General features: G+C 40.8%; 1 protein-coding gene and 1 pseudogene across 4 annotated transcripts in view; both read right to left on the minus strand.

Annotated features, from left to right (window-relative positions):
• The window catches only part of PLA2G12B (phospholipase A2 group XIIB), a 31278-nt gene extending 25865 nt beyond the window's left edge, over positions 1-5413 (minus strand). For 2 of the 4 annotated variants that reach the window (XM_015067656.3, XM_015067655.3), the window contains exon 1: positions 5054-5412. In XM_015067656.3, coding sequence (XP_014923142.1) covers positions 5054-5264 — 211 coding nt within the window. In that variant the 5' untranslated portion in view covers positions 5265-5412. Of the gene's footprint in view, positions 1-5053 lie in introns of all 4 variants that reach the window. The other 2 variants (XM_015067657.3, XM_053207261.1) reach the window with 2 other exon arrangements.
• Positions 5414-7206: 1793 nt separating this feature from the next.
• Positions 7207-8347, minus strand: LOC106970960 (macrophage-capping protein-like; annotated as a pseudogene).
• Positions 8348-26518: the final 18171 nt, after the last annotated feature.

Consider the following 26518-nt stretch of genomic DNA (forward strand, 5'->3'; position numbering starts at 1 on the left):
TTCTAAGCAAGGCAAACAATTCAGAAGCCATAAAGGAAAAGACTGACAGACTTGATCTTATGAAAATTAAAACCTTCTGAACAAACTGAGACACCATAAAACACGTTAGACACTTAAAAGACAAATGAGGGAGATTTAAGAGGAGGGTTAGACGCAAAACCCGAGTTCTACCACAAGCATGCACACTGCCTCCTGGACCCAACCTTTCTTCCCTCTCAGTTTTGTCACTGAAAAGAACAATAAAAACTTCTGTGCTTTATTACCCAGATCAAGGGTTACATCTTCCCGGGAGGGTGTGTCCCTTCTCCCCACCCAGCTGGCTCCTGCAGGAGCTTTGCTCTGCTAGAGATCTACTAAGGAATCAGACTACTTTATTTGAAATCTATGTCCTTCCAGAAACACTCAAATACAGCATGAGTAACACACCAAGGGAACAAAGCAGAACTCTGACAATTTTACTGAAGCAATAAACTCTATTTCAGTTACTAAAACAGATTAAGTTACTGCAGGAGGGAGGATGACCAACTTGTCCTGGTTCGCCTGGGACTGTCCCTGTGTTAGTACTGAAAGTCCATGTCCCAAGAATCCCCACCCCAACCCCGCCTCTCCCCTCAGCCGCCAGCAGACCGGACAGTTGGTCACCCTAGCACAAGAACAATCTTTGCCTCTAAACCAGTAGCTGTTTTCTTTTTTCAAGCTATAGATCCCCTTAAGAATCTGATTAAGGCTGTGAATCCTTTCCCTGGAAAAAGATACGAACTCACAGGTTCATAAAATTTTGCTCTGAGATTTTAAACAGATTAAAAGATATTTAGAGATACTTTTTTTCCTAGAACTAAACCCAAGAAGAAATTCATCATGAGGTCTTTTTTTTAATGTTTATTTATTTTTGACAGAGAGAGAGAATGAGATAGAGCACGATGCGGGGAGGGGCAGAGAGAGAGAGAGAGGGAGACACAGAATCCAAAGCAGGCTCCAGGCTCTGAGCTGTCAGCACAGAGCCTGACACAGGGCTGGAACTCACGAGCTGTGAGATCATGACCTAAGCCAAAGTCAGACACTTAACTGACTGAGCCATCCAGGCACCTCTATCATGAGGTCTTTTTATCAAAGTATGAGTGTGGACCAGTATCTTTTTTTTTTTTTTAAGTTCTATTTATTTTGTGAGAGAGAAAGAGAGAGAGAGAGAATGCGCATGCACACGTGAGTGGGGGAGGGGCAGAGAGCAAGGGAGAGAGAGAGAATGCCAAGCAGGCTCTACACTGCCAGCAGAGAGCCCAACGCAGGGCTCCGTGTCAACGAACTATGAGATCATGACCTGAGCCAAAATCAAGAGTCGGACCCTTAACCAGCTGAGCCACCCAGGTGTCCTTGGACCAGTACTTTCAATCATAATTTACAAGACACACAAACTCTGCTGCAGAGACCCTCCTCCTTCATAAAAGCACAGAACACTTGAATTATCATTTGATGATTTCTTCCAGAAGCTGAAAAGGTATTGTCCAGCCTGTGGGATTTGTGTGTGTGTGTGTGTGTGTGTTTATGTTGAAAGAGAACTGGAAGAATCTGAATGTGTATTTAACCTGTTTACCAGGCCATGTTTCTCATAACATTTGTAAAACTTGTTCGGTACCTGCCGTGCTCCATACCTCGCACTAATTCTTAATTCTTATAACAACCTTGCAAGGTAGGTGTTATTAACATTTATAAACATGAGTCAACAAGAGCACCTGGGTGGCTCAGTCAGTTGAGGGTCAGCTTTGGCTCAGGTCATGAAGCTCAGGTCATAATCTCACAGTTCGTGGATTCAAGCCCTGCATCAGGCTCTGTGCTGACAGGTCAGAGCCTATACAGCCTGCTTCAGTTTCTGTGTCTCCCTCTCTCTCTGCCGCTCTGCAGCTCATGCTCTCTCTCTCTTTCAAAAGTAAATACACTTAAAAAAATTTTTTTTAATTAAAAAAAAACAAAAACATGAGTCAACAAAGGTTGAGAGAGTTAGATAACTTGCCCAAGGTCACCAGCAATGGGATTCACACACACCCACCCCCACTTCAAACCCATGATTTTTCCATTACTAGTATTTCTCAAAGCCTGGTTAGTTCCAGGGCCCCCCGTGCACTTCCCGGGTCCTACCACAGACCTATTGAATCAGAATCTCTGGCAGCGGGAGAGGAAATCTTGATCACATTAGTGCATACCCCTTATAGCAGCTGTTCTACATCTGCTATTAATACCTGCTGAATCTCATTGTATTTATAGTCTGATCCTTAACAAGTACAGATTTTATGTGTTGACATGAAAACAAGCTGCTGTAGATCTAAGAAGTGGGGAAACCAATGCTGACACAATGTTGTAGGCTACCAGGCCACAAACACACCTTCATCTGTCAGAACAACCTACAGGCTGAAGTTCTCCACGAAAGACCTATTAAAATAGTGCTCCGTACACTTGGTAATCACCTGGGAAACATTAAGACTAGTGATAATCTGGGCATGTCAGGGTGGCTCAGTTAAGCGTCTGACTTCTGCTCAGGTCATGATCTCACAGTTCATGAGTTCCAGCCTAGCATCAGGCTCTGCGCTGCCAGTGTGGAGCCTGCTGGGGATTCTTTCTCTCCCTCTCTCTCTGGCCCTCCCCTGCTTGTGCTCGCTCTCTCTCTCTCATAATAAATAAACATTTAAAAAACACTTATAAAATTTTTTTTTTAAATACTGACATCTGGGTCCAGCCCATGGAGATTCTGATTGGGCACAGGAGTTTTTAAAGACCCCCAGGTGCTGGTAAGTACAGGGCCAAGATAGAGAACTATGGTTTTAAGTAGTGGTTAAGTACTTATCAAATAGAAAAAAAATTTTTTTGGTAGACTGTTGCTAAATTATTTCCTCTGACAAAAGATTGTAACCTTTAAAACTGATTTTTTTTTTTTCCTGAAAATGTGGTCCTGCACCAGGATCACCTGGGAACTTTTAAAAATGCAAATTCTGTGGCTCCACCCCTGACCTACCTACCTACCCAATCAGAAATGTGGTGGGGGGTGGGGAAAGATAGCAGTCTTTTTAAGCCCACTAGAGACTTCAAAGCAGAGGAGTTGACAACCACTGCTTTGGGGATAGAGGCGTGGTGTACAAGAAGTGTACCACAAAGCAAACTGAAAAAGGACAGAGAGACCCAGTTAATTATTAGGTATTTTCTGTTCCAAAGATTGCTTGATTCATAATCAACCTGAGAAGATATTTTGTGCTGTTTGGCCGTGGCCTCCAGGTTCTTGGCTCCACTAAGTTCCAAAGGTAATAAGGCTTAACCCCCTATTTTGTATGTTTTTCAGGCCCCTCCTTTCACAGGTTCTGTTTTCAGAGTGAGTGGAGTTATTTGCCTTCCAGCAATGTCTCTGTTGACTGTCCCATCCCCCACTAGTAGCTGCTGCCCCTGCCCAGGTAGAAGCTTGCAACCAAAATTTGCTGAAATCTTTTAATGGTGTTTTGCCAGAGAAGAAAGAAGAAGGTTTGACTCTTGTTTTCCTAAACAATCCCCGTGGTTATCTATTTGCTAAACCACAGACCCAAGTCTCCTATCGCCTCTAGGAAGGAAAATAGCACCTGTGTTGAAGAAATACCTGAAGTGAGTTAACCCCCTCCCTGCACCATTGATGCAAACTAGGTGAGCACAGTCCAGTGACAAGTCACCTCTGCCTTTGTCCAACCCACGTTGGCCGAAGATGGGGCCAGGAGCCCAGGTAGACCCAGCGCAGATGGCTTTTTGCCCTAAGGGATCATCACATAGAAGATGCGACTCTTTTGTTCGCCGTAACTGTATATGGTTCAAACTTTTATGCTGCAAGATTTCTGGTTCTGCCTCAAGGATTACCCACTGAGTCACTCATGGTTTGTAAGGAAGTGATGTCCCCTGCTCACAGGTAAAAAGGGAGTGAGTGAGACTGATTGGGTGAGTCCAGCAATTATGCAGCTTTTTTGTCTCTCTCTCTTTCTCTCTTTCTCAAAAGTGTTTGGAGAAAATATTTCTTAAATGTTTTCCTGCTAGGCTAGACTGACTCACCATTTCCATCTCCGATCCCATGATGAAATATTTGATAACCTAAACCATAAAACTAATACTATATGAAACCGTGCATGCTTTCGAAAACCACTCTCCTCCCCTTTTGAAGTTACTCCTGCCTCCCAGCAGCAAGGTCCAGGGCCCCGCTTCCTGCTGCCCTTAAACTGACTCCTAGCGTGGAGAAGGAAGAACTGACACCAGGGACAATTCCTGGCAGCTGGAAGTGCACCCTGGCTCCCACGCACCCTCTTTACAACTCAGGCAGGGTAGTGCCCTACCCGTTCACAACTGTACATCTGACGCCAGGCCTGAGGGGCAGTCTGAGACCTGCTCAGGGCCTGGTCTTTGGTGGGCAGAGACAGCTGGCAGCAAACCCTTCCTAACCCCTGAAGGCCTGCCATTGCTGATTGAGGCAGTCATACTCTGTAAGCTCTCTTAGGAGGGTCGGACACACGGATGCCCATCAGGGACTGACAGAGCTGGCAGGGAGGTGTGAACTACATTAGGAGGAAAGAAGAATCCATCTCCAAGCTTAGCACAGAGTGACTGAGGAAGCTGTTTCACCTCCCAGTAGAATTTTCTCTGAATGTTCAGCTCAAGTTTTCATCCCTGGGAACTCCTCACAAAGAGGAGTTTCTCCCCGACCCCCACCCATACTTCTTGTTTCTAAGTAATGGCCTCACAACAAACTCACTAAAATGAAGCCCTTTCCCTGGAGTAAGTTTGTTAGCAAAAATCCAGGAAACTCAGTGAAATGTGCATTTCAGATAAACAACCGATAATTTGTCAGTGTAAGTGTGTCCCAAATATTTCAAATATATTAACAAATTATTGGTTGTTTATTTGAAATGCACGTTTCACTGGGAATCCCGTATTTTTATTTGCTGAATCCGGCAAACCGACTTAGGAGGTGAATGGCAGGGAAAAGTGTGTGACAGACTGAGACCCTGCTCCCACTGTTCACAGGCCCACCAGGAAGAGAAACTGCGCATGCACTCACCGTATCGGCATCTGTACTGACAGACTCCATTCTTCCCTCCCAGCAGCTCCAGAAAGGAATCGAAGTAGCTGTTGACAGATTCAAAACTGCCCCTGATGTGCCGAAGGCCCCAGTCTGAATAGGACTCCTCTGCATCAGGGCTGGTGTCACTCCGAGCTGGGCCACCCCACAGGCTGAGCCACAAAATCAAGAAGCCAGTGGCCAGCTTCATCCTGAAGCCAGCTGGGTGCTGAGGTCTTTCCTCAAACCCCAGCCAGTGTCCCAGGAAATCCAGGTATGCAGCCTGCTGGCCAGATGTCAAGCAGGACTGGGAAGGGGGTTATCTGGAACACTCAATCTGTGTATTCCCCAGAGGTGGACTTTAAACATAGCAATGGAGGTTGGGATGAGATCAGGGCAATTAGAAAGGGTAAAGGTTAGGCAGTGGGAGGGCCTGTCTGAGGGATGGCCAGTCAGAGAGAACACTTCAAAGTGGATTCCACAGCCCTGGAGGAGGGAGATGTTGGCCAACTTGTAGGAGGCACGAGTGGTGGAGCAATTGGAATTCTGCCCCCAACCAACTTGTTAACCTGTTGATCAGTTACAAATTTGGTCCTTTAGGGCTAGCCTCTTGACACAAGATCTTGTCCCAAGATCCCAGCACCACCCCTAAGACCATCTGTGCATGGTCTCTAGGGAGATTTAGGAGGATGTATTGAGAGCTCAGGAAACCCCCAATGTCAGTGGGTTAACAATGACACCCATACCAATGGTCAGGATATTATCCGTGTGTTCTAAGTGTGTGTGAAGTGGGCTTTCAGATTCGGGACCCCGGCTTCTGCCTTAGTCTCTTCTTGGCTCTCAGACTCTGTCCTCCAACCCAGCAGAGCTCCTAAGTGCAGCCACTCTGGTGCTGGGACATTTTTGCCTCTCTGCTTACAGCAGTGTTTTCACTTCCACTCAACAGTGTCTGATCTCTACAGATTGCCCAGAGATGGTGCTGAGGAAACTCCACTCTCCTTGTGTTGTTTTTACTCAAGCTGCTTAGAAACTAACTAAAGGGTTTATCAGAAACAGAACTTGAAAGTTTAGGCTTTAAGACTGTTGACTAAGACCAGAGTTTTGGCATCACTTTCAGTTCATACTTTGCTTTTAGCCACATGAAGAAATAAAATCCATGAGATCACTAGTCTCTATAAATGATATCTTTATGGACCAAATGAGTCCTATAGGTTCTCTCTCAAAAGTCTGGCAAGCCCCATAGAAGATAATGAATTACATTTCTTCATTTTGGATAAGAAATCTTTTTGTCTAGAGACTCAGACTCCAGAAAGGGCAATGGTTAAAAAATATTTCATCATGGGGGCACCTGGGTGGCTCAGTCGGTTAAGCATCTGACTTGATCTCAGCTCAGGTCTTGATTTCAGGATTGTGAGTTCAAGTCCTGTTAAGGGGCATGGAGCCTACTTTAAAAAAAATCATATGAACAACAATGCCACCAGTATTTTAAAGCATCTATATATTCCAAACCAGTGTATGTGTGTTTCACATCAATTCTGTGAAGTAAGGTGGACATCGTTCCTGTCTGAGAGGTGAGAAAACTGAGACACAAAGGTGAAAGGACTCAGAAATGGACAGGCTGTCACTGGTGAAGTGGGGATCAGGGCCTGGTGCATGATTTGTGGGGCCGAGTCACAATGAAAATGGGAACATCCATGGGGCACCCCAGCACTGAGGCCGCTGGAGAAGGAGAAAGTGGGCAGAGGGAGGGGAGACGCCCACCCTCATTCCCGGCTAAATTTGTTGAGGCACGTTTTGTGGCCTAATATGTGATCTATTCTGGAGAACATTCCATGTGTACTTGAAAAGAATGTGTATTCTGCTGTTTTTAGGAGGGAATGTTCTGAATATATCTGTTAAATCCATCTGGTCCAGTGTGTCATTCAAAGCCACTGTTTGCTTTTTGATTTTCTGTTTGGATGATCTGTCCATTGATGTAAGTGGAGTTTTAAGGTCCTCTACTATTATTGCATTACTATTGATTAGTTCCCTTATGTTGTTATTAACTGCGTTATATATTTGGATGCTCCCATGTTGGACGCATAAATATTTACAATTGTTGTATATTTCCTTGTTGCATCATCTCCTTTATTTTTGTTTCCAGGAAAGCACTAGTCTCATTTATTGAAACTTCATGGGGGCACCTCAGCACTAATCAGGCAGCTGGAGAAGGAGAAAGTAGGCAGGGGGCAGGGAGAGGCCCATCCTCGTTTTCAGTCCTTGAATAATTGCTTGAAGATGGGGCTCTCATGACTCTGGGGGAAAATCTCCACCTGAGTGTTTGGGGCATACCATATGCAGGAGATGAAGCCCTTAGCCACGTGGAGCCTACATGCCACTCATTCTTGTTAGGTTTTTACCCCTTCCAGATGTAGAGCTTGCCACAAAGCATCACTGTCCAGCACAAAGCAGTCATCAGATAGCAGCAACTTGAGGGCAAAGGGACTGGAGTCAGTCACCTTAGTCAGGTTGATGTTCAGTGGCAACGGAGACCTTATACAGAGCCACAGCCTTGGCATTTGTCTGGTCAGCCATGAGGTCTTCCTCGGGATTGCCCTCCTTCAGATGAGGCGTGGGGCCCAGGACCTGGATCATCTCTACAGGCTCTTCCCCATCAGTGACAATCTCCACTTGGGCCTTGCCCTGTCGCTCACTGTCCCAGATGGCCATGTCCAGGTACCGCACCTTGCAGTGCTCCAGGATGTCGAACTTGCCACCACACCAGGCAAAGATATTCTGGCCCAGGTCCAGGATGGGGCAGTCCCCAGTGTTGAAGCTGTCTCAGCTCAGTGCCCTTTCAGTGGCATGGATGTTCTTCTTCCTCTTGATCTGGTAGAGTTTCTTGGTGGCAGCTAGAGTGGCCCCTGAGGAGGTCTTGTGAAATGCTGACTCTACTCCACCTTCCTGGTACTTGAGGCCACATGAGAAGTAGCTCATGAAGAGGTCAAACTCACTGCCTTGCACCTCTCGGTGCTGCACCAGCCTCTCGACAGGCAGGGTGTTGAGGTGCACGACCAGCACAGCACAGGCCCCTGTTCATCCCAGGATGGCTGCTGTCCTATCCGTAAGTGCAAGTGGGAGAGCTCCTCTGGACCATTGTGCAGCACTAGGTAGGAGTCCCTCCAGAGGGAAGATGCCCTGGTTCTCATGTGCTACTGGCACTGGCTTCAGCTTCTCCACCCACCATACATGCAGGCAGGGATCCTGCCCCCAGGCTGGGAATGGAGAACCAGTCTGGGGGAGGAATGTGTACATGCTGTTTCCAGTTCTGCCACCACCTTGCTCAGTAGCTCCAGCAGCCCCCTTTATTATTATGTATAGTGCTTCTTTGTTTCTTCCTGCAGACTTTGTTCTAAATTCTATTCCGTCCAACAGAATATTGCTATTCCAGCTTTCTTCTGACATCCGTTTGCGTGATTAACGTTTCTCCATCCCCTCATTTCAATCTGCATGCGTCTTTAGGTCTGAAATGAGTCTCTTGTAGGCAGCCTATAGATGGGTCTTATTTTTTTTATTTTTTTAAATGTTCTATTTATTTTTGAGAGAGAGCAAGTTGGGGAGAGGCAGAGAGAGGAGGACGGAGGATCCGAAGTGGGCTCTGCACCGACAGCAGTGAGCCTGATGTGGGGCTCAAACTCACGAACCCTGAGATCTTGACCTGAGCCGAAGTCAGACGCTCAACCAACTGAACCACCCAGGCGCCTAGGGTCTTGTTTTTTTAATCCACTCTGTTACCCTTTCTTTTGATTGGAGCATTTAGTCCATTTACATTATTGATAGATGCATATTTATTGCTATTTTGTTACTTGTTTTGTGGTTGTTTTTGTAGTTGGCCTCTTATCCTTTCTTCTCTTTCTCTCTTTCATGGTTTGCTGGTTTTCTTTAGTGATAAACTTAGATTCCTTGCTCTTTACTTTTTGTGTATCTATTACTGTTTTGATCTATGGCTACCATTCAGTTGATATGTAACATCTTATGCAACATATATTAAGCTGAAGCAATATATATTAAGCTGATGGTCCTTAATCTTGAACTCATTCTTTACTCCTCTCCCCTCCATATTTCGGGTATTTGGTATCATATTTTACATCCTTTTGTCTTCTCTTGCCTGATTTTACAGATAAACTTCATTTTTTTTCTTTTTTTTTTTTTTTTTGCTTTTGTGCTTCCTATTTTTCTTAATCTGACTTACAGCTTTTGTTTTCCACTCAGTCTCCCTTAACATTTCTTAGCGGGCTGCTTTAGTGGTAATGAATTCTTTCAACCCTTGTTTATCTGGAAACTTTATTTCTCCTTCTATTCTGAATGACAGCCTTGCTGAATTGAATATTCTTGGCTGCATATCTCTTCCGTATGGCACTTGGAATATATCCTGCCACTTCCTTCTGGCCTGCAAAGTTGCTGCTGAAAAACCAGCTTATAGCCTTATGGGGTTTCCTTGGTATGTACCTGTCTTCTTTTCTCTTGCAACCTTTAAATTCTTTATCACTATTTTTTCCCATTCTAATTACTATGTGTCTTAGTTGGACCTCCTTGGGCTGACTTTTGCTAGGGAATCTCTGTGCCTCTTGAATCTGGATCTGTTTTCCTCCCCAGATTTGGGGAGTTTTTAGCTATTATTTCTTCAAATGAATTTTCTGCCCCCTTTCTCTCTCCTCTCCTGGGATCCCTATAGTAGGAATGTTACTGCTCTTGATGGTATCACTGAGTTCTCTAAATCTATTCTCATTAAGCAGTATTTATATGTCTCTCACCTGTTCGGCTTGATTGATTTTCATTACTCTATCCTCTAGGTCACTGATACATTCCTCTGCTTCCCGTAGCTTACTGTTGATTGCATCTGTTGTATTTTTAATTTCACTTATTGAGTTCTTCATCTCTGATATGTTATCTCTTTGTCAAGGGTCTCACTGATGTCTTCTACCCTTTTCTGAAGTCCACTGAGTGTCTTTATGAGCTGTCAGCACAAAGCCTGGAGCCTGCTTCAGATTCTGTCTCCCTCTTTCTCTGCCCCATCCCCGCTTGTGCTCTGTCTCCTCTCTCTGTGTCTCTCTGTCTCTCAGTCTCTCAAATATAAACATTAAAAAAATTAAATTCTTCATCAGGTATATGACTTATTTCTGTTCTCTTAGATCTCCTGCTGTGATTTTGTCCTGTTCTTTCATTTGGGACATATTATTCCTCTCCCTTGTCTACCTTGCTGTGTCTGTTTCTGTGTGTTAGGAAAAGTCAGCTACGTCTTCTGCTCTTGAGAGTAGTGGCTTTATGAAGAAGAGGTCCTGTAGTGTCCCCTGTTTATCAGAAACTTGCCACTTCAGGGGAGTCTCCTACATGTGTTGCTTGAGTCCTACTATTTTGTCTGAGTCGCTTTTCCTTTCAGTCCAGACATCTGCACTGACTCTTCGCCTGTTGTTGTCTGTGCTTGATCTCTGGTGTTAGTGAAACCCAGGCAGCCCGGGTCTCAGGGGACATGACCACAGGAAGGCACCAGAACAGGCTGGCAGTGTTAACATAATTGGTGATGAGTCACTAGTTCTTGGCTGGATCCCCCAAAGTGCAATGGCTGAGGGCATGGCACACAGTGGCATTAACAAAATTTGCATTTAGCCCAGGGCAGAGGCCAGCAGGCTTAGAGAACTTGTGGGCAGGTGCCCTGCTACCAGGTTAGGTAGCAAGTGTCTGTGCAGCACTGCCTCCTGCAGGTGGCTCTGTGTTTACACTGGGGACTGGGGGGGAAGGAAGATGGCTCCTGCCAGATCCTTTGGTCCAGAAGTCCCCCAACACACTCCAAAATTCATATAAACAGATCTTTTCCCCATTTACCCCAGACCTTATGCAAAGTGTTGCCTCCCCATGGGCTGTTGTCTCTTATGGGTGAGGACTCAGCTATCACTCATCCTCCTGGCTTGCCCAGTGCTGAACCAGCTGACTTTTAAAGCTCCAGGCCCCAAGTCCCACTGGTTACATACAAACTCATAGAATTCAGCCCCTCTGATTTTCAAGGACAGCTGTTATGGGGATTTGTCTTTCCCATATGGGCTCTCTGGTGCTTTCTCCATTCTGTGCCAGCAGCTCCCTCCCTCCTGGGGGCAGGTCCTGACCTCCATTTCTGCCCTTCCTAGCCTCTCAGATGCAGCTTCTCTACTTTTAGTTATGGAGTTTGTGCTGCCCATCTTCCGATTATTCTCAGCTTATTTACTCAGCTGTGAGTGATACCTAGCTGTAAATGTGGGATGGGGTGAGCTTAGGGTCCTTCTACTTGGTCATCTTGGCCTTAGGAGACTTGGTTACTGGAAGATTATTGTGATCCTTTAGTGTTGTCATGTTTCTTTGATTTTTCATGTTCTTTCAAGTCTTGTGTTGCTATCTTCACATTTGAAGTAGGGGTCATCTCCAGTTTTTAATAACTGCCTTTAGGAAAGAAATAACTTCTGTCATCCTTGCTAAGGATTCTAAGACTTTCTCAGATCTTCTATGCTCAATGCTTTTTGCTTTCTCTTTTGGCTGCATTATTAAATCTTAATGACTTCTCTCAATCCTGTAATGCACCAGATCACATTCTGACAGCCTTCCTTTTGCTTCACTGAGGGCAGGCTTAAACCTCAAGTTTGTGGCATCTCCAGATGGCCTCCAGATCCAAGCCAAATGTCTGTGCATACCCACAGCTATCTGCCAAAGCTCACCCCAGTACCATCAGGAGTGCACACTGGGAGTCAGCCACACGATTTGGGGATGCATGGGTGAGCCATATCGGGTGCTAAGCATGCCCATGTGCCACCTAGGGGGAATCCACACGCAAGCCATCCCAGTGACTTCTGCAAGCAGCCTCTGACACAGGAACTGTGTGTCACTAATGCCATCTAAGAGTGCTATCTGCAACTCTCCCAGCTTCTTCTAACCCCTCAGTGATACAGCTCATGGCTCAGTAGTTCTGATGCATTGAGAGAGAAATAGCCTTCATTGGCAGCATCCTGTATGACTGTGGAAGCTGCTTTGCCAGTTTTTAATTGCAGTTACTTTTATTGTTGAGTTTTAAGAATTTGCTCTATATCCTGGGTATTAATCTTCTGTAGATACATGATTTGCAAATGTTTTCTCCTATTCTGTGGATTGCCGTTCACTCTCTTGATAGTTTTAAATTTTGCACAAAAGTTTTGAATTTGGATGAAGTCCAATTGATCTATTTCTTGTATTGCCTGTGCTTCTGATGTCATATCCAAGAAAACATCACCAAATCCAGTATCATAAAGATAATGCTCTGTTTTCCTCAAGATTTTTACAGTTTCACCTGTAAAGATCCACTTTACCCTAATTTTTATATGTGGTGTATGATAACAATTTCATTCATTGGCATGTTGATACCCAGTTTTCCCAGCACCATTTGTTGAAAAAAGCATCGCTTGTATCATTGAATGGTTTTAGCACCCTTGTCAAAATCACTTGACCATGTCTGTGGGAATTCATTGTGGGCTCTTTATTCCAGTCTATTGGTCTATATGTCTATCCTTAAGCCCATATCACAGTTTTGATTACCTTAGCTTTGTAGTAAGCTTTGAAATCAAGAAGTATGAGGCCTTTAACTTTGTTTTTTATAAAAACAGTTTTGGCTACTTGGGGCCCCTTACTCCATATGAATTCTAGGATTGGTTTTTCTATTTCTGGAAGAAACAAAATGCTGGTATTTTAATAGAAATTGCATTGAATCTATAGATTATTATCTCAACAATATTAAGTCTTCCAGGCCATCAATAATGGATGACTTTCCATTTATTTTTGTCTTTAATTTCTTTCATCAATGTTTAATAAAGTTTCAACTTACAAATCTTGAACCTCCTTGGGTAAATCTGTCCCTAAGTATTTTATTCTTTTTGATGCTAGCGTAAATGGAATCATTTTATTTTTCTTTTCGGATTGTCTGTTATCGTATAGAAATGCAACTTTTTAAAAAAGTATTGATTTTATATTTTGCAACTTTGCTGGAACCATTTATTGGTTCTAGAGGGAGATTTTTGTGGACTACTTAGAGTTTTCTACATAGAAGTTCATCTCATCTGTGGACTGAACTAATTTAATTCTTCCATTACACTTAGATGTCTGTTACTGTTCTTGCCTAACTGCTCTGACTAGGACTTCCAATACTACGGTGAATAGAAATGGTGAAAGTGGGCATCCTTGGCTTGATCTTAGGAAAAATGTTTTCAGACTATCACCACTGAGGATATTAACTGTTCAGTTTTCATAGATGGTCTTTACCATGTTGAGAAAGTTTCCTTTTATCCCTAGTTTGTTGAAGAGTTTTTTTTTTTAATCAAGGTGTTAAAATGTGTATTCTATATCAGTTGAAATTATTATGTGAGTTTTTCCTCCATTCTATTACTGTGGTGTGTTGCATTTCATATATTGTACCATTTTTGTATTCCAAAAATAAATCCCACTTAAAAAGGTCAACAAAATTGACAAATCTTTAGCTAGAATGACTAAGACAAGAAGGGGATTTAAAAAAAAAATTTATAGGGGCCCCTGGGTGGCGCAGTCGGTTAAGCATCCGACTTCAGCCAGGTCACAATCTCGCGGTCCGTGAGTTCGAGCCCCGTGTCAGGCTCTGGGCTGATGGCTCAGAGCCTGGAGCCTGTTTCCGATTTTGTGTCTCCCTCTCTCTCTGCCCCTCCCCCGTTCATGCTCTGTCTCTCTGTCCCAAAAATAAATAAACGTTGAAAAAAAATTTATATTTTTTTTATTTTAAGAGAGAGCAGGGGCAAGCAGGGTAGGGGCAGAAAGAGAAGGGGAGAGAGAATTCCATGCAGGCTCCGTGCTGTCAGTGTAGAGCCTGATCTGGGGCTTGATCTCATGAACCATGAGATCATGACCTGAGCCAAAATCAAAAGTCAGACACTCCGCTGACTGAGCCACCCAGGTGCCCTAAAGATTTAAATTATTAAATAAGAAATGCAACAGGGCACATTACTACCAACTTCATGGAAATAAAAAGGGTTATAAGAGTACTATGGAAAATTGTACCCCAATAATTGGATAACCTAGATGAAAGGGACATATCCTAAAAACATGCAATCTAAAAGGACTGAAGGGGCGCCTGAATGGCTCAGTCAGTTAAGCATCTGACTCGTAAGTTTGGCTCGGGTCATGATCTCACGGTTTGTGAGTTCAAGCCCTGTGTCAGGCTCTGCACTAATAATGCAAAGCCTGTTTGGGACTCTCTCTCTCTACCCCTCCCCCAGCCAGTGAGCATGCACACACATGTGCCCACACCACCACACACACACACACACTTTCTCTCTCTCTCTCAAAATAAATAAACTTTAAAAAAATTTTTTTAAAGGACTGAATAAAGAAATGTAAAATCTGAATAGAACTTACGACTAGTTTGGGATTGAATTCATAACGGAAAACCTCCGGAGAAAAGCCTTGGACCAGATGGCTTCACTGTTGAATTCTATAAAACATACAAAGAACACCAATCTTTCTCCTTCTCAAATTCTTCAAAAAAATTGAAGTGGAAAAAACACTTCTTAACTCAGTTTAAGAGGTCAGTATCACCCTGATACCAATGTGAGACTAAGGCACCACAGGAAAGAAAACTATAGACTGTTAATGAATTGATATAAATGTCTTATTTAGAACAGTAGCAAACTGAGTTCATCAGCTTTTAAAGGATTATACAGCATAACCACATGCCTACCGCCCCTCAGCATCTTCCCACCACCACAGGGCTCCCAAAGCTAGAAATTGTCTTTTCCTTCCAAACATAAGTAGCATTTTATCTCTACTTTCATAATACCTTTTCAAAATGATATTATAGTTACTTGTATTTATCATGTTTAACAGATTTTCCTCTATACTCAATCATATAATATGCAAATAATGAGAAATTTATTTTTTCCTTTTTAACCAAAATTCCTTTTCTTGGCCAAGACTCCTGGCTGCTTCTAACATAGCACTTTATTAATTTAAGGAAAAAGAATATTAAGGATGATATTAATGAGGTCACAATATCTAGAGGGGTAGGAGATGCTGAGCTTGGTTGCTACACAACAAGGAAAAATGCTGCCACTCCATACTTAGGCATAGATGCCAGAAATCTGCCACAGAAGCCCCAAGGGAACCAGACATCACCACCACAAGGCTTGCCATCTGCAAGTCTTCTCATGTGCAAATACTACCATACATTGCTCTCAAGTGTGTTGTTTCTCTGATAAAACCAAGGGGATGCCTATGGATAGGAAGTCCTTAAAATATTGTACCTTCCAGTCTATTTAGTATAGCAAAACAAGAATTGGAATGGGTAGTGTGAGCTTTACAAAACTACCTGCCCCATAACTCTTTTCTTTTTCTTGTATTTACCAAGACCTTGGGAACAACTGTTGTTTTTTTTTTTTTTTAATTCCATTAGAGTTAAAATACAGTGTTATATTAGTTTCAGGTATGCAATATAGTGATTCAACAATTCTATAAATTACTCAGGGCTCATCATAAGTGTACTTTTTTTGTTTTTTTTTTAATTCCATTAGAGTTAAAATACAGTGTTATATTAGTTTCAGGTATGCAATATAGTGATTCAACAATTCTATAAATTACTCAGGGCTCATCATAAGTGTACTTTTTTTTTTTTAAGATTTTAAGTAATCTCCACATCCAACGTGGGGCTCGAACTCACAACCCTTAGATCAAGAGTTGAACATTCTATTGACTGAAAGAGCCAGGCACCCCACCATAAGTGTACTGTTAATCCCCTTCACCTATTTTACCCGGCCCCCTACCTACATCCCCTCTGGTAATCAGTTTGTTCTCTGTAGTTAAGAGTTGGCTTTTTTTGGTTTGTCCCTTTCTTCACCTTGGTTTATTTGTTTAATTTCTTATATTCCACATATGAGTAAAATCATATGGTATTTGTCTTTCCCTGACTTAGTTCATTTAGCATTATACTCTCTTGATCCATCTATGTTGTTGCAAATGGCAAGATGTCATTCTTTTTTATGGCTGAATAATATTTCATCATGTATATATATACCACATCTTCTTTACCCATTCATCTATCAATGGACACTTGGGCTGGTTTCATAATTTGGCTGTTGTAAATAATGCTGCTGTAAACATAGGTGTGCATGTATCCCTCTGAATTAGTGTTTTTGTATTCTTTGGGTAAATGCCCAGGAGTGCAATTGCTGGATCATGTGGTAGTTCTATTGATTTTTTGAGAAGCTTCCATACTATTTTTCTAAGTGGCTGCACCATTTTACATTCCCAACAGTGCAAGAGCATTCCCCACATCCTCACCAACATGTGTTGTACCTTATGTTGTTGATTTTGGCCATTCTGATATCTGTGAGGTGATATCTCATTGTAGTTTGTTTTTGTTTTTTTGTTACAACCACTTTTTTTTTTGAGAGAGAGAGAGAGTGAAAGTGGGGGAGGGACAGAGGGAGAGACAGAGAGAGAATCCCAAACAGGCTCCACACCCAGCACAGAGCCCAACATGGGGCTCCATCTCACTACTGTGAGATCATGACCTGAGCTAAAATCAAGAGTTGGTGCTTAGCCAACTGAGCCACCCAGATGCCCCTCTCATGGTAGTTTTGATTTGCATTTCCCTGATGATGAGTGATGTTGAGCATCTTTTCATGTGTCTGTTGGCCATCTGGATGTCTTCTTTGAAGAAATGTCTGTTCATGTCTTCTGCCCATTTTTAAATTGGATTATTTGTTTTTTGGCTGTTGAGTTGTATATGTTCTTTACATATTTTGGATATTAACCCTTTATCAAATATGTCATTTATAAACAAACATCTTCACCTACTCTGTAGGTTGCCTTTTAATTTTTTTGACTGTTCCCTCTGTTGTGCAGAAGGTTTTTATCTTGATGTAGTCCCAATAGTTTATTTTTGCTTTTATTTCCCTTGCCTCAGGAGACCTATCTAGAAAACTGTTGTTATGATCAATGTCAGAGAAATTATTGCCTGTGCGCTCTTCTAGGATTTTTGTGGTTTCAGGTCTCACATTTAGATCTATAATCCATTTTGAATTTATTTTTGTGTATGATGTAGAAAGTTATTCAGTTATATTCTTTTGCATGTAGCTGTCCAGTTTCCTCAACACCATTTGTTGAAGAAACTTTTTCCCACTGCCTATTCTATCCTGTTTTGTTGTAGATTAATTGACCATATAATGGTGGGTTTATTTCTGGGCTTTCTATTCTGTTCCATTGATCTATATGTCTATTTTTGTTGATTATTACAGCTTTATAGTAAAATTTGAAATCTGGAATTGGGATGACTCCAGCTTTGCTTTTTCAAGATTTCTTTGGCTATTCAGGGTCCTTTATGTTTCCATAGAAATTTAAGAATTGTTCTAGTTCTGCGAAAAATATTGTTGGTATTTTGATAGGGATTGCATTAAATCTGTAGATTGCTTTTGATAGTATGGACATTTTAATAATATTTGTTCTTTCAGTCCATAAGCATGGACTATCTTTCTATTTGTATAATCTTCAATTTCTCTCATCAATGTTTTATAGTTTTCTGAGTACAGGTATTCACCTCCTTGGTTAAATTTATTTTTAGGTACTTTATTATTTTTGGTGCAATTTTAAATGGGGTTGTTTTCTTAATTTCTATTCTTGCTGTTTCATTAAGGTGTATAGAAATGCACATGATTTCTTCACATTGATTTTTGTATCCTGTGACATTACTGAATTCATTAATCAGTTATACTAGTTATTTTTGGTGGAATGTTTAGGGTTTTCTATATATAGTATCATGTCATCTACAAATAATGAAAGTTTTACTTCTTCCTTACTAATAAAGGTCTTCTATTTCTTCTTCTTGTCTGATTGCTGTGGCTGGGACTTCCAGTACCATGTTGAATAAAAGGGTGAGAGTAGATATTTTTGTTCCTGATGTTGGGGAACAGCTCTTGCCCCATTGATATGATGGTAGCTGTGGGCTTTTCATATGTAGCCTTTATTATGTTGAGATGTATTCCCTCTAAACCTACTCTGTGTTTATTTTAAGTAAGCTCTAAGCCCAATGTGGGGTTCAAACTCCTGACCCTGAGATGAAGAGTCACACGTTCCACCAACTGAGCCAGCCAGGTGCCCTGTTGATGGATTTTATCATGAATGTTGTTGTACTTTGTGAAATTCTTTTTCTGAATCCACTGAAATGATCATATAGTTTTTATCCTTTTTCTTATTGATGTGATGTATCATGTTGATTGATTTGCAAATATTGAACCACTCTTGCATGTGGAATAAATTGCACTTGCTTGTGATGAATGATTCTCTTAATGTATTGTTGGCTTCAGTTTGCTAGCATTTTGTTGAGGATTTTCACATCTATGTTCATTAGCAATATTGACCTGTGGTTCTCTCTCACTCTCTCTTTGTATTTTAGAGAGAGTGTAAAAGAGAAGGGGAAGAGGCAGAGAAAGAGAGAGAGAGAATCTTAGGCAGGCTGCATGCTCAGCACAGAGCCCAATGTGGGGTTCAATCCCATGACCCTGGGATCATGACCTCAGCCAAAATCAAGAGTTGGATGTTCAACCAACTGAGCCACACAGCACCCCTGGCTGTCTTTTTTTGGTAGTGTCTTTATCTGATTTTGGTATCAGGGTAATGCTAGCATCATAGAATGAGTTTGGTATACAACATCTTCTGCATGTAGTAGTCTATATTAAGCTGATGGTTGCTTAAGTTTGAATCCATTTTTCACTCCTCTCCCCCACCCACATGTTGGTGTCATATTTTATATCCTTTTATTTTGTGATATATGGTATCATGTTTTACATCCTTTTATTTTGTGAGTTGCTTGACTGATTTTTACAGATATACTTATTTTTACTGCTTTTATGCTCCCTAATTTCCTTATTCTTACTTATGATCTTTCCTTTCCACTCAGAGTCCCCTTTAGCATTTCTTGTAGGGCTGCTTTAGTGGTGGTCATGAATTCATTTAACTTTTGTTTGTCTGGAAACTCTTTATTTGTTCTTCTGTTCTGAATGACAGAGTTGCTGGATAGAGTATTCTTGGCTGCAGATTTTTTCATTTCAGCACTTTGAGTATATCGTGCCCCTTCTAGAAGACCTGCAAAAATTTCTGCTAAAAAAAAATCTGATAACCTTATGGAATTACCCTTGTATATAACTGTTGTCTTTTCTCTTGCTGCTTTTAAAATTACTATCACTACTTTTTGCAATTTTAATTACTATTTGTCTTAGTTCTTTCTCCTTTGGTTAATTTTGTTGGGGGATCCCTGCCTCCTGGATCTGAATTTCTGTTTTCTTCCCCAGATTTGGGTAGTTTTCTGGTCCCTTTTGCTCTCTTCTCTTTCTGGGATCTGTATAATGCAAATGTTATTATGCTTGATGGAGTCAATGAGTTCCCTAAATCTATTCTATTTTGCATAATTTTTTGTTGTTGTTCACCTTGATTACTTTCCATTACTCTGTCCTCCAGGTTGCTGATCTGTTCTTCTGCTTCCTCTAGTCTACTATTTATTCCATCTAATTTCATTTATTGTGTTCTTCATCTCTGATTGATTCTTTTTCATCTCTTTGTTAAGGGTCTCACTGATGCCCTCCACTCTTTCTCAAGTCCTATGAGTATCTATATGATTATTACTTTTAATTATCTGTCATGTATATTATCTCTGTGTCAATTAAGTCTCTTGCTGTGGTTTTGTCCTGTTCTTTCATTTGGGACATATACTCCTCTCCTCATTTTATATACCTCTCTGTCTGTTTCTGTATGTTACATAAGTCAGATATGTCTCCTGTTCTTGAAAGGTGTGGCCTTATAAAGAAGAGATCCTGTAGTGCTCTGCAGTACAGTGTTCCCTGTTTACCAGAACTGACATTTTAGAGATGTCTCCTATGTGTTGTGTGGTGTCTAAATGGGTGTCTCTTGATTGGATAGGATCCCCCAAATGTGGAGTGATGATCAGGTGGAAGCCAGTGGTGTGGGAGGTAAAAGAATTCACCTGAGACAGAACAAAAGAGATAGAAGTTTACTGAATGCACCACAGTGTATTCACTGTGGGCAGGCGAACAGAGGAGAAGGCTGTCTGTCATGAGGCAGTGAGAGTGGAATGCACCTCAAGGAAGTGGCAGGCAGGACAGCAAAGAAGAGGCTATCTGCAACTAGGTAGTGGGAAGGGGCTGTTTTTAACGAGGGAAAGGTGAGGAGGTACGGAGACATATGGAATTTTCCTTTTTTTGGTAACTGTGCATACCTATTACAGTAGCCTCTTGGTTAGTTAGGGCCTTATGGATATTTTGAGGTAGGTCACCTAATGGGCCTGTCTGTATTCAGCCAGGTGGTTGTTGTGGACCCTTTCTACATTCCATTGCTCAAGTCTGTTTGCCTAAAAGCACCCTGTACATGTTGGGTGCACCCTGCTATTGTGACCAACCTGCTTTTTCCTTCAGTCATCTGCAGTGGCTCTCTTTGCCTGTTGTGGGCAGTGTTTGGTCCCTGTGGTGTTGGTGGATCAGTCTGTGGCTGTCTTGGGCTTGAGTTGAGTCAGACCAGGCATTTGCCAGAGATGCAATATCACCAAACTGTAGTTCTTTCCCTGTGCTGTGCCCTGAGAAGCTTTTGTTGGTGGGTGGGGCCTGCAGTCAGACCAGCTAGCTGTCTGCCCCCAGACTATTGCTGGGGCCACAGTTGATCTGGTGTGTATGGATATCTTTCCCTCTCTCCAGGGCAAGAGTCACTTTGGAGTGGTATTGGTCCTGTCAGGGCTACTGGCACACTGCCAGGCTTGTGGCCCTGATTTGAATGGGCTCTGGCCAAGAGTGTATTAGAAGGGGCAGATCCACAAAGTACATGGGGACGGAGCTTGCAGTTTTAGCAAGTTCGCTTACAGGTCCTCTGGGAAAAGGAACTTTGCTGCCACTGGGACTGAGGCCCCACAAAGCACATGAGTTGGGAGGGGTGGTTGAAGAGGTGGGTCTGCCAAAGCACAGGGGAGTTGGGGAGGCAGGGCATGGTATAAGCAAGTTAGGTAGTATATGTTTCCACAGGTGGCTGTGTGTTTATGCTTGGGAGCAGAGGGAGGGAAGTAGTGCCTGCCAGCTTCTTTGTTCCTGGAGGAGTTTCCCAACAATCTCTGTCCCTCCAGACACACTCTAAGATGAGTAAATAACCCTCCCATATGCCCCAGGTGTTTTTCAAACTGCTGCATCTGAGCTGTATCTCTGCAGGCTCTTGTGTTCTCTCTAAGTAGGTGCGGGGGGGGGGGGGGGGGGGGGGGGGGCTCAGTTTCCTCTTGCCCTCCCAGCTCTCCAAGAGCCAAGCTTGCTGATTTTTAATTCCAGATTTTAAGTTCTGTTGGTTGTAAGAACTTTTGAAATTCTGCCTCTCTGGTTTTCAAAGCCAAATGTTATGGGGATTCTTCTTCCTTGTGCAGGCTCCCTGGTGTGATAGTCTGTTTCTCTCCTTTCTTAGTGCCTCTGGGTCCCTCCTTCCCACACAGTCCTGAGATCTGTTCAATCCTCACCAGGTCGCTGTCCTTCCTATCCTCTTTGATGTGGCCTCTCCTCTACATTTAGTTGTGGAGTTTGTTCCACCAGTCTTCAGGTCATTTTCTGGGTTATTTACACTGATGTGAGTGTTACCTAGCTATATCCATGGGACAAAGTAAGCTTAGGGTTCTCCTATTCTGCCATTTTCCCAGCAATACCTTGGGAACCATTTTGAATGGAAGAAGTGCTAGCAAGCATTTTGACCTTACTGATTGGTCAATTACAATTGTTCAGTTACAACCTATGACTATTTCAAGGTGGGTCACTTAATAAGTCTGTGTCAGCTGAACAGTCACTATGGACTCTTTTGCCTTGCTCAACTTTCCATTGCTCAAGCCTGTTGCCTAAAAGCAGCATTTACATTAACTTCTGGCATTAACTGGAATGCTTTAAAACTGCTTTCACAATCAAACGTGATATCTCCTGAAAGTTTGTAGTAGATACCCGCAATGAAATTAAGGAAGTTTCCCTCTAGTTCCAGTGTTCAAAATTTTGTTTATTTGTTTTAAATCAGGAATGTATGTCAAACACTTTTCCCCAATGATTAATACTTATTTTTAAGACTGGATCTTGTTAACACGTGTTTAAAATATTGATCCTTGCATTCTTGGTATAGGTGATATTTGGCTAGGATGTATTATTTTTAATGTTTGTTTATTTTTGAGAGAGAGAGAGAGACAGAGCATGAGCAGGGGAGGGGCAGAGAGAGAGGGAGACACAGAATCTGAAGCAGGCTCCAGGCTCTGAGCTATCAGCACAGGGCCCGATGCGGGGCTCAAACTCACGAACTGTTAGATAATGACGTGAGCTGAAGTCAGACACTCAACCGACTAAGCCACCCAGGCACCCATGGGTGCCTTATTTATACTTTGCAGTGCCAAGTTATTTGATAATTTTTGAAAACCTATACTGTACTAAGGGATTGCTTACATAGAATAAAATGTACATCTTTTATTTTATTTATTTATTTATTTATTTATTTATTTATTTATTTACTTTTGAGAAAGAGTGCAAATAGAGGAGGGGCAGAGAGAGAGAGAGGGAGACACAGAATCCTAAGCAGTCTCCGGGCTCTGAGCTGTCTCCAGGGTCTGAGCTGTCAGCACATAGCCTGATGCAGGACTCGAACTCATGAACCATGAGATCATAACCTGAGCCAAAGTCAGCGTTTAACTAACTGAGCCACCCAGGTGTCCCTAAAATGCCCATTTTAAACACACTGTACAAGAGTTTTGATAAAGGAATACACCTGAGTAAGCACCACCATGATAGAGAACAATTTCACCCCAAAATGTCCTTTGTGCCCTTCCTGGTCAATCCCTGCCCTGTATCACATATATCACTGATTTTTATTGCTGAGAAATATTCACTTAAATGGATATCCCACACTTTGTTTATCCGTTCTCCTGTGGACATAAACTTTCTAGTTTTTAACTATCGTGAATAATGCTATGAACATTCATATACAAGGAAGTTTTTACAGTCTTTTCAGTTCTCTTGGGTAAATACCAAGGAATGAAATTGATGAGCTATTTGGTAAGCATATGTTTACATTTATAGAAAACTATGAAACTTTTTTCCAAAGTATATGTACTATCTTGCATTTCCACCAGCAGTATATGAAAGTTCTAGTGGCTCTACATATTTACCAACACGTAGCATTGTCAGTTTTTAAATTTTTCTTATTTTAGTAGGTATGTAATGGTATCTTATTGTGGCTTCAATATGCATTTCTCTGATGACTAACGATCTTAAGTATCTTTTAATATGCTTTTTGGGCATTCATGCATCTTTGGTGAAGTTTCAAAGTGAAACTTTGCCCTTTTAAAAACTGGGCTATCTTCTTATTACTGTAGATAGAAGCCTTTTTTCAGGTATATCTTGCGAATATTTACTTCCAGTCTGTAGTTTAACTTTTCATTTTCTTAAGTATATTTCAAAGAACAGAAATTTTAAATATTGGTAAAGTCAAATTAATTTTTTTCTTCTGCGGTTAGTGTTTTTTGTGTTCTAAGAAAATTTTGCCAACATGAAGGTCACAAAGATTTTCTCCTGTGTTTTTTTCTAAATTCTTATCATATTACCATTCACATTCAAGTATATTATCTATTTCAAGTTTTTCTGTGTGTATAGTGTGAAGTAAAGGTTGAGGCTTGATAAGTACATAGGTGGTAGGTAGGTAGGTAAATAGGTGATAGGTAGGTAGATGGATAGATATCCAATTAGTCCAATAACATTTGTTGAAAAGGTTATCCATTTCCCTTTGAATTACTGACAAAAGGTTGCCAAGAATTAATTGATTAGGAGCCCCTGGGTGGCTCAGTCGGTTAAGCATCTGACTTTGGCTCAGGTCATGATCTAAGGGTCCATGAGTTCGAACCCCACGTTGGGCTCTGTGCGACAGCTCAGAACCTGGAGCTTGCTTCAGATTCTGTGTCTCCCTCTCTCTGCCCACCCCCCAACTCGCACTCTGTCTCTCTATCTCTCTCTCAAAAATAAATAAACATTTAAAGAAAATTGACTACATATATATGTGTTTGTCTACTTCTGGACTTTGCATTCTGTTCCAATTATATATATATATGTCTATTCTTCTAACAATATATACTATCTCTACTATGGTTGCTTTATAAAAAGTCTTTAAATCAGGTCATGTAAAATTTCCAACTTTGTTCATTTTTTTCCAATTTGTCTTCTTCTGCATTCTTTGTATTTCCATATAAAGTTTAGAATGAGCCTGTCAATTAGGAAAAAAAAAATTGCCTGGATCTTGACTAGGATTATGTTGAATCTGTAGATTAATTTGGGGATAATAATATGGATTCATCTAATCCATAAATATGATTTATATCTTCATTTACTTAGGGTAATTTAAAATATTGTTCAGTGATTTTTAAAAATATTTTTCAGTACAGAGCTAACACACATATTTCGTTAGATATAATTCTAAGTTTAACATTTCTTATATACACATTTTTAAAAATTCAATTTCAGGGGCGCCTGGGTGGCTCAGTCGGTTGGGCGTCCAACTTCGGCTCAGGTCATGATCTCGTGGTCTGTGAGTTCAAGCTCCGCATCAGGCTCTGGGCTGACAGCCTGTTTCAGATTCTGTGTCTCCCTCTCTCTCTGACCCTCCCCTGCTCATGCTCTGTCTCTGTCTCAAAAATAAATAAATGTTAAAAAATATATATATATTTTTTTAATTCAAATTCAAATTGATTTTTGTATATAGACTTTTGCATTGTTAATCTGTACCTTTTTTGTTATATATATATATAAATATATTGTATATATAAATATATATATTTTAGTTATATATTATAAAATATAATATTTGTTAGTTTTATATTATATATAATATAGTTTATTATATATGTAAATTAGTTTATTATATATGTATATAAATTAGTTTATTATATATATATATATATATATATATATATATGGGAGGGGCAAAGAGAGGGGGAGACCCAGAATCTGAAGCAGGCTCCAGGCTCTGAGCTGGCAGCGCAGAGCCCGATATGGGGCTCAAACTCACAAACTGTGAGATCATGACCTAAGCCAAAGCCGGACGCTTAACCAACTGAGCCATCCAGGTGCCCCAGGTAATACTTATTTCTTAAATGAGTAAGAAAGTTTCATCCTTCTCTATTTTCTAAAAAAAAAAAAAAAAAAAAAAAAAAAAAAAAATTGTATAGGATTGGTATTCTGTACATGTTTGATAGAACTTAGTACTGAAGATATCTAAACCTCAACTTTGCTTTATGGTAATATTTTTAATCATTCAATTTCTTACTTGATATGAGTCTATTCAGACTATTTCTTCTTAATTTGTCCTGTTCAAGAAATGTGTCCAATTCATATAAGCTGTCTAATTATTGATACAGATATTCATCATATTCTATTATACTTTTAATGTTTATAGAAACTATAGTAATGTCTCTTTTAAAGTTCCTAATGTTGGTAATTTGTTTCTTTTCTGTTTTTTATCAGTCTGGCTGGAGGTTTGTCAATTCTATCAATCTATTCAAAAAAATGGCTTTTGGTTTCATTGAATTTGTCTATAGTTGGTCTACTTTCTATCTCATTTATTCCTGCTCTTTATTGTTAAGTTCCCTTCTGCTTACTTTTAATTTAATTTGTTCTTTTTCTAGTCTTAATAAAATATTTTTATTGAAATATAATTCACATACCATACAAGTCAACAACTTAAAACGTACAATTTGATATCTTTTAGTATATTCATAGAATTGTGTATTCATCATCACAGTCAATTTTAGAACATTTTCATTACCCCCAAAGAAATTCTATATACCTTAGCCCTCACTTCCTAATTACTCCATCCCCTAATTACCCCACCTGCTTTTGTTCTTTATAGAGTTGCCTATTCTGGACTTTTCATATATATAGACTCATATAATATGTTGTCCTTGGTGAGTGATTTTTCACTTAGTATATGTTTACAGAGTTCATCCATCTTGTAGCATGTATCAGTACTTTATTCCCTTTCATTGCTGAGTAATACTTCATTGTATGACTTTTCTAGCTTAAGGTAGAAACTTAGTTTATTAATTTTTTACCTTTTTTTCTAATATGGACACTAAGTGCTGTAAACTTTCATTTAAGCACTAATTATTTCCATCATACTAAGGGTTTTCCTTATTCTTTCTCTAATTAAATACATTTATTTTATTTTTGTTTTTGTTTTTATAATGCCCTTTAATATTTCAAGAAAAAAGTAATAGGATGAGGAACATGATATCTGATGTATATATCTATCAGGCTCAACTGCAATACTCCTTGAAGATTTTAAATGCAATTTCAAGAAAATACTGTACTTGATCACAATCAATACATTTCTATCAGCTGTTCTTGATCAAATTGCTGAGAT

The sequence above is a fragment of the Acinonyx jubatus genome, chromosome D2 (assembly GCF_027475565.1).
Source record: "Acinonyx jubatus isolate Ajub_Pintada_27869175 chromosome D2, VMU_Ajub_asm_v1.0, whole genome shotgun sequence".
Taxonomy (NCBI): Eukaryota; Metazoa; Chordata; class Mammalia; order Carnivora; family Felidae; genus Acinonyx; species Acinonyx jubatus.